This window comes from Mastacembelus armatus, chromosome 5 (genome assembly GCF_900324485.2).
Source record: "Mastacembelus armatus chromosome 5, fMasArm1.2, whole genome shotgun sequence".
In the NCBI taxonomy this organism is placed as follows: Eukaryota; Metazoa; Chordata; class Actinopteri; order Synbranchiformes; family Mastacembelidae; genus Mastacembelus; species Mastacembelus armatus.
Window position 1 is genome coordinate 16542411 of NC_046637.1, and position 8620 is coordinate 16551030.

General features: G+C 42.7%; 1 protein-coding gene and 1 pseudogene across 1 annotated transcript; both read right to left on the reverse strand.

The window, feature by feature from the left end:
- Positions 1-290: 290 nt before the first annotated feature.
- LOC113130882 (ubiquitin-conjugating enzyme E2 variant 1-like) lies at positions 291-4018 on the reverse strand. The gene is made up of 4 exons (XM_026307850.1): positions 3931-4018; positions 2610-2755; positions 1793-1918; positions 291-1627 (listed from the first exon to the last, which is right to left on the reverse strand). The coding sequence occupies exons 1-4, from the start codon at positions 3956-3958 to the stop codon at positions 1481-1483; spliced, it is 447 nt and encodes a 148-aa protein (XP_026163635.1). The 5' UTR covers positions 3959-4018; the 3' UTR covers positions 291-1480.
- Positions 4019-6399: 2381 nt separating this feature from the next.
- Positions 6400-7521, reverse strand: LOC113130085 (uncharacterized; annotated as a pseudogene).
- Positions 7522-8620: the final 1099 nt, after the last annotated feature.

Consider the following 8620-nt stretch of genomic DNA (forward strand, 5'->3'; position numbering starts at 1 on the left):
TGCATTTTTGACCTTAACATGAAAATATCCTAGGACACCTCTTTTTGCATTGCTTAAATTATTGCCATTTTTCAATATCTGTCTTTGGAGCTTAATTGCTTTATCAGTGCAATACTAAACTGTTCAAATAGGCTTTAAAAGGTGAACTACTAACTCTGGCTTATGCAAATGCTTATTTTGTCACAAAAAAACAAAAACCTTTTGTTGCTGTTTTCAGCAGAAGAATACTGCTATACTACAAGGAGAAGAGTGTATTAAAATAAGCATTAGAGAATCATGACACAAAGACATGCAAAAGTAATAACGTTTAATTCAATTAAAACCATGCAACAGATCACCATCACCCTGATTAGATTAAATCCATGTTATAAAATAAACATCCAAAGCCGTACATCGCATTCAGTGGGTGCTCACTGGATGAAAAGAGACAACTGACTCCATGGAGTACACACAGGTCCGCCCAGAAGCTAAAGAAAAAACAAACAAAACGAATCACAGCTCCCCCTGCTCCATGGTACAGTGGTGATCCTGAAGACTCTCTCTGAAGAGAGAAAGCACATGGACCTGTAACCTCCCCCCAACTTCCATTCCCACTGGCTGCTAATAATCACCATCACAAAGCACTATGAACCATATGGCACACAGAAGACAAGTCTGCGAACATGAGTGATGAGCAGGAAGTGCCCTGTTGATACATATGTCTCTGAATATGTTGAAGCAGTTTATTCTCATGTACCAGACACACTCTCATTTAAGGAAGGCCTTTCAAATTCACATCATCGGGATTAATAGGGCTTGCCCTGTCTCTGCTGTAGAGAGGATCTTTGTATGAGAGAAAGGTCTGTTATGTGAAAAACAAGCCCAAATTATCCTATTATCAGAGTTACAGAAGTGTATTTGTTTTGCTGAGGTGAATTAATTCTAATTCCTTACGTTAACCATGTAACAGGGACTAACTGTCACCACTTGATGTGAAGAATCGAGCGCGCGCGCGCACACACACACACACACACACACACACACACACACACACACACACACACACACAATTGGTAAACTCAATCAGGTAATTTGTTATTGTACAATCTGGATGTGGAACACAAAGATAATAAAAAATAACATTAGTAAGATGTACAGTATTTTTGTTTCGTAATGTCTGATGTGCGCCATGAACTTCAACAGACAACTGGGCGCTTGGTTGGGAGTTCAGATTCACCTGCGCATCCCTCTCTGTCCAATAGGAGGCTCCTGATGGAGGAAGTGGGAGTCGAGAGTCTTGGATAACATGACGGTTGAGTAGTTTGAAAGTGGCAGAGTCTGTGTTAAGTGGGTGCTATGTTGATGGTGTGTGTGTGTGTGTGTGTGTGTGTGTGTGTGTGTGTGTGCGTGCGTGCGTGCGTGAGAGAGAGAGAGAGAGAGAGAGAGAGAGAGCGAGAAAGACAGTGGAAGAGAGAGACAGGGAGGGATAGCACCAGGAGCCTCAGTTGCAGTACACCTGGCCTTCAGGCGGCTGGGTGAGCCTGCTGTTTTCTTTCATCATCATGTGCTGTCTGAGCTCCTGCAGCACCATTCGGATGTTGTAGGAATTCTTCCACCTGGACAGCGCTGTCACTGCCTTTATGTCCACCTGAAGGGAGAGGGTAGAGGGGCAGGAGAGGGGAAGGTCTTTTTTATTATGGTCCCAAAAAGACCAATCTACTGTGCAGCCTGATGTTAGGGTTGAATCTGTACACTGCAGTTGCAGACTGTTAGGTGAAAGAATGCAGTACTTTTCTTTAAAATGTTCACTCACCACACCATTTGAATTGTGTACGCCAGTCAGGTTGATCTTGTTCACAAAGCGGACAAGAGGGGGATGCTCTGGGTATCTGGGTCCACATTCTATTTTCAGACTGTATATCCTGCCTTCATAGACAGTCTGCAAGTGAAGAAAGGGGTACCAGTTGAGCTCAAGGAACCCTTGTGGTGCATGGTGTCTACTGTGTCTTTGCCAGTAATTCATTTTTGCTGACTCATTCTGGACCTTAAAACAGCAGGTCTGTGTCCCTATACAAAATAAGCAATATAGATTATCCTATAGCTAATAGATTAGAAGATGGCTGCGCAGAAATAACTGGGTGTGCTGAAAACATGTTGCTGGGCCATAATCACCTACAGAAGACTCACACCCTAACTTTTCCTCCATGTCTACTAACACCTTTACACTAACCACCTGCTGTCAAATTTGCTCCTATACAACTATGGCAAAGCAGAAAAGAAAAGACAGATCATCCTGCGAAAATATAACCTAACTAGTGTAAGAAAGGAAGCAGTACATTATCGTAATGCTCTAGATGATAGGCTGAACTGCACCAAGTGCCCCTGAAGGGGGATTTTTTTGTTTGTTTGTTTTGCAGAATTGTATTCATTGGAAACAAAACGAACACTCCACCAGTCAACTTTGAACATTCTTGAACTGCTAGATGACCTCTTCTATTGTTGCTCAGAGAGGGCAGAGGGACATGGGTCCAGAGCAAATATTTCAATCCAGTGCAATGAGGGATGCTGATTGGCAAACTGAAGAGACAGGCAGCATTGTTTAGGATTTTTAGTTCTGGGGGATAGCTCACCTTGGCGGGGCCAATGATCATGCCGTTCCAGTGAGTTAGCGTCATGTCGTCATCATCAGCAAGGCCCCAGCTCACTGTACCGTCACCACCTCCTTTCTGACCTTCCTCCAGTTCCTCTAGCAACCGAAAGCTGCGAGGAACTACAACTACATGACGGACAGACAGACAGGCAGGCAGGCAGGCAGACAGACAGACAGACAGACAGACAATAATAAAACTTATATCAGATATTAATCATTTTCTGAATGCTATGCTAACCTAATGTAAGGAGTTAGCAAGAGCCTTTGTATAGTTGTATAGTATAGTATTTATTTTTGGGGGAATTGAGAAAATTTAGTTTACTTGATATTTTCAAATTAGCACGGTTTCTTTCTTCCATAAAACTATTAGTGTTGCTGTATCTGTGTTAATACTAACAACAAAAATGTTGATGTGACCAATTATTGCAAAACCCAAAGTTACACACGGAGGTTGTGTTTATTTAAATCACTTCAGATCACCTTTGGAGGGACCTCCCTGTGTGATGATCTGTTTGGATCTGGTCAAACACACATGCTGCGACATCCTGATATCCTGAGTTTCAAATGACCGCTGTTGCCGTCAGGCTCAGGTCTACCCTCGCAGATCAAATCGTTGTGTGTCGATAAGCCGTACAATATGGGCTTCGTGTTTAGGGACAGCTTACTGGATGAAATGATTAGGTTTGGGCTAGCCATGGTCAATACACTGTCTAGCTGTCTAAGGAGTCTCCTAACGTTACTCATCCCACATTACCGGTTAAATAGGTGGTTTGTATGCTGTCTTTAAGGCTGTCAAAAATTAAATAAGTTGTGTACATGTGGTCTTTAAGGCTGGCAAACCTTCAATAAGCCGTATATCGTTATATGTTGTCTTTAAGATTGTCAACATGCCGCTGGGCTGAACCGACAGTCTCCTTTCTTCCGGAGTGCAAAGCCGCTGCAGTTGATCAGGCTGTGCTGCTAGGAGCTAGCGTCACCCCAGCAAACTACTCATCTGCCATCATCCCGGCACACCCCTAACAAACACAACAACCCACCAACCAGCCAGAGAAAAGTCAGCTCTGAGGTTCCCGAAAAGCTACACAAAGGTTGTACCAAGGTTGCTGCAGCTGCTCAGACTGCTGGCTAGCTTAGCCATCCAGGGAGCTAGCTGGTAGCATTTCCTTTCACACAGTCCTGTACACTGACTCTGGGAAACTGTAAAACCGGTATCCAGCTAATATTTTCGATTGTAAATTCTACATACATCTGCCATATCCGCCGAAGAGACAGTGTCTGAAGTGTCGCTGAAGTCAGCTTACCTGCTCCGACTCCGGCGGCACCCGCCATCTTTGTCACTACTTTACGGAAGTGTTTTTTGTGTTTTTTATTTAACAACAGAGCAAGAGCATTGCAACGCCCAAGATGCACAACACACACACACACACGCACGCACACGCACGCACACTAGACCCAGAACTCAGAACTCAGGATAACTTACACTCTCAGGGCCAAAAGATAATGTATTCAAAATTGCCAACAGAAAACCGTAATATCATGAAACGGTAGATAATTTAGTGTTTACAGTTAAAACCACATAAACCTTTCCAGAATTTGTAGCTATACTTACAATAGGAAATACAGTAACGGGTATCCTGACTAATTGTTTAGTGGGTATCACATGTGGCATGTTTTATATGGAAATTCTTTTATATGCCAAACTCTGGAATAAGAAATATCATATAACAAATTTATTCCAACAACTGGTAGCATGGAGAACACAGACCCTGATTTGGGCCTGATATGGACTGGAGTGTTCACAAGACAAAGTAGTAGTCAAAATATCATACCATGCATAATCAATCTCCTTTGTAGGTAAATACAAAATAACTAACTGCCCTGTTTATAAAGCTACAGGGTGCATCATTCTTGCCAAACAGAGACATTCAAGTTTGTGATGAAATCCTTTGCAATACCACACTTTTATAAGAGTCTTTGAGCACATCATTGAAGCGAGATCCGGTAATACCAGAAACTGTCTGCATTTCCTGAATCTGTACATTAGGTGGCAGCCAAGGGGCTATGTCAGAGGCAGAGTCCACACAAGTCTGCAGACAGAGGTTATGGCAAAGTAGAGCACCTATTGAAAGAACAATTTCGAAATGTGCAAAAAATTGCAGCAGCAGGAAAAATATTTTCATGGCCTGCAATTAAATTAGAACACTTAAAAGTGCTTAAGGTATATTGTCTGTTTCTGAGAGAATATTCTTATGTTGGGTGAAGCTGAGCATATGAGTATATTTGAAAACATCCTAGTACCATATTATTCCAAAAGAACACTTCACACAGATCTACTTGTGGTTCCCAGAGTTTCAAAAAGTAGAATGTGAGGCAGAGCCTTTAGCTATGAAGCTCCACTCCTGTGGAACCGGCTCCCAATCTGAGTTCAGGAGGCAGACCCAACCTCTCTACATTTATGGTTAGACTTAAAACTTTCCTTTTTGACAAAGCTTATAGTCAGGGCTGGCTCAGGTGACCCTGAACCATCCCTTAGTTATGCTGCTATAGGCCTAGACTATAGGACCCCACCATGCACCAAGTTCTTCTCCTCTCCTCTCTCTCTGTACCTTCTGTAGGTATCCCTAGTCCTGAAGCTGTATATTGCTGATGTGCAACTACATACCCCACACAGTGTTTATTTGTTGTTTATTGTTGTTGTTCTTTTCTCTCTCCTCTCTCCACTCACCCCAACCAGTCAAGACAGATGGCCACCCAAATTGAGCCTGGTTCTGCTGAAGGTTTCTTCCATTTAAAGAGTTTTTCCTCTCCACTGTTACCAGGTAATTACTTATAAGGAATTTGTTGGGCTTTTATGTGAAGTGCCTTGAGATGATTGTATTATGATTTGGTGCTATATAAATAAATTGAATTGAATTGAAAAAACAATGTGTGAAACAAACATCTCTGCCAATATGATGAATAATTAAGAAACTACTATACAAACTGAGAGCCAGTGACAACAGCAGAATGTGACATTCAGAAAAGTGTCATTACAGGGTTGCCTTTATAAATATTGGGAATATTTACTAGGTGAAAATGGTAGCTGATCCTGTATTTGGAAGATGATGCTCCAAAACTGAAACAGTTTAATTTAAACTACTTTCTTGCTTTGTAGAGATGAACATGAATTTGACATGTGCTGGTTACTAGGAAGGAGATGTGCCAACATGGTTATGGATAAATCCTGTCTAAATGGGTTTTTTATCAAGGTGGAGGCTGTTAGGAGTGCAAAGTCACCAGCAGATGGTAAACTTGCTACAGAGGAGGATTTGTCATGATGAACGCTCAATTAAATTAAATTCAATTCAGTTTTATTTGTACAGCGCCAAATCACAATATCATTATTACTGTGAAAATACATCTGCTGATGCCTCTGGGCACATCTTCAGTGATGTTCCTGAAATCATTGGGTGTTTCGGGTCTTTCAACCTCATACACCCTAATCCAGGTGACCCAACTGAGGCTGATCAAACCTCAGCTTGTGCCCAGATGGCTAGCTAGCTACCATAACTCCAAGGATCTCCTCTCTTGAGCCACAGCCATCTTGAGGTCCTCACTGCTGCTTTGGTGGTACTGTAGATGGCTCTCCTCTTCCTCTCTCCCTCGATGTCCAAATTACTGAAGGCTCTGGCCAAAGAATGGGCCACAAAACCTCTGCAACCCACCTCCACTGGGAGGCATGTCACTCTCCAACCAGCCCGCTGACAGTTGCTGACCAGTCCCATGTACTTTTAGAGCTTCATCTTATATGCTTCTTCCAGGTGATCTTCCCATGGGAGCTCCAGCATCACGGCCTGCTTAGTTTTCTCAGACACGAGGACAATGTCTGGACACAGGGTGGCAGCAGCAATGTGGCTGGGGAACTTTAGCTGTGGCTTGAGTTTCACCAAAAGCTGCCAGTCTCTTGGAGAGGTCAGGATGCCTGCTGCTGCTCTCATCTCCTCTTGCACCAGGTGCTGTCTCTCCTTCCCTCTGGTGCTTAGTTGGAGAATTGGAAAGGAGCCTAGCCCTGCACGGCCTTGTGTGACAACTCCCACAAAGCTCTTGTGACGCAGCCTAGCCTCTGCCTCTTTACCAGCCTCTTCTGCTCTCAACTTCCTGCCAGTGATTACTTGGATTCCAGCTTTGGCCACCTTCAGATCGCTTGAGTCCCTATATTGCATCACTTCTCTTGCTCTTGTCACCTTGAATTCCTCCTCCAAGGATTTGAAGGGCAGCTGCAGATTGTTATTGCGCCCATAGAGAGTGATGCTGCTCAAGCTCTTTGGTAGTTCAAGCCATCTCCGAAGGTGGTTGCTGACTTTCCTCTCTAACGCCTCGACTGTAGAGATTGTGATGGCATATACGAGAAGGGGCCATAGGATCCTGGGAAGAATGCCATGTGGATATATCCAGGTTTTGAACTTTCCAGGTAGGCCAGACTTGTCCACAGATTTCAGCCAGCCATCCAACTCAGTACAGGTTAACTGGATTTATGTTGTGTCTCTCAAAGAGCTATCAAAAACTTTCCCCAGGCTTTTGACTGGCTTCTCTGTAATTGTTGGGATGACGGTGCCTGCAATGTAAAACCGGAACTTGTCCTCCACCTTTCCTTTCCTCAGCACCATAGATCTCGATTTGGAAGTTTTAAAACTCACCCGGGCCTACTCCACCAGCTTTTCAAGTCCCTTCATTTTCCACCGGCAGCCTAGGACTGATTCTGTTATGACTGTACGGTCATCCATGAATACCCTGTTGTATGGCTGTCGTTGTCTGGAATTCGTCTGGGGCCCTCTGCACTCTGGCTCAGCAGACTTGAGGAGCATATTCATTGTAATAGAGCTGATTGTTTTGATCAGTACAAGGTAGAACATGGAAGTTCAATCAAAATGTATCAAGTCATCTTTATATACTTTACAGGGAGATGCGTATGATATTTGCCTATATATCCAATAGGTCTGTATGATTTAGCAGCATCAGTCTGTGTGAATAACAGAGAAGGGACAAATAATGTTTTTGTTGATCGCTACCACTTCAGTCCAGAATTATACTTAGCCCGACTGCACATGTTGTTTGATGACTCAGACGTAGTGAATTAGTTCACCTGCCCAAAGTATGAATTGAATATTTCTAACACCCTCTATTATGTGTATAACAATAGGATAGACCTTACTATTAACACATAATCTTCCTCAGTTTGTCCCACACAAAGGCAGGCAGCAGATGGCGCCATAGTAGTGCCAATTGCTGCCCTCTAAATTTGTTGGTAAATTTATATACAAAAAATATATATCTTGAAGGGTCAGATTAGCGAGAGGAGTTATGGAGCTCTTTCTCATTTCACTTTCTGAACATTTTATGCATTGTAAAGGTTCATTTTGAGGGATGCTGGTGCATAGAGAGTCAGAGTGCAATGACCATCAGAGTTGAAGTGTAGTATGTAATCTGTTGCATTGTGCTGAATCACTAATGTAAGATGAGAGAGCCTGGACAACTGGCCTTAGAGATTTATCAAAATACTGTGAGGGTCAAAAAGGTCCAGGACTAACTATTTATCTTTGTGTATTTCTGGATGTATAAAGACAGCGCTGGAGCAGTTCCTGCACAACATGAATTTGCTGCTTGTCTTTCTTTATCTTCCATTGTACATGGCATTTCAGGACCTGTATTTGTGCACATACTGAACACTTCCAATGTTTTAACCTTTTCTTGATTACTTTAATCAACATGTTTTGGAAGCATTTTCCCAATGTCACAGCAGAAAAAGCATAGGTAAAGAAATGTCATTAGCAACAGCTCAGTCTCAGTAAGCACACACAGCATGGACTTTGGGACTATCACACCAATATGGTATGCAACTATATATAATGTGATTAATTAGAGCTTAAAAAAGGTGCTGTGAAAAAGCTTATTTTGAAAAAAAGTGAGTTAGGCCCATGCCCACTAATTAATGGCTGTTTTGTTGGGGTTTTT

Coding starts and splice junctions, on each gene's coding strand:
- LOC113130882 (XM_026307850.1), bottom strand. CDS start 3,958: ATGGCGGGTGCCGCCGGAGTCGGAGCAG. Junction 2,756..3,930: donor TGCCGCCGGAGTCGGAGCAG/GTAAGCTGACTT, acceptor TCCGTCATGTAG/TTGTAGTTCCTCGCAGCTTT. Junction 1,919..2,609: donor TGATCATTGGCCCCGCCAAG/GTGAGCTATCCC, acceptor CTTCACTTGCAG/ACTGTCTATGAAGGCAGGAT.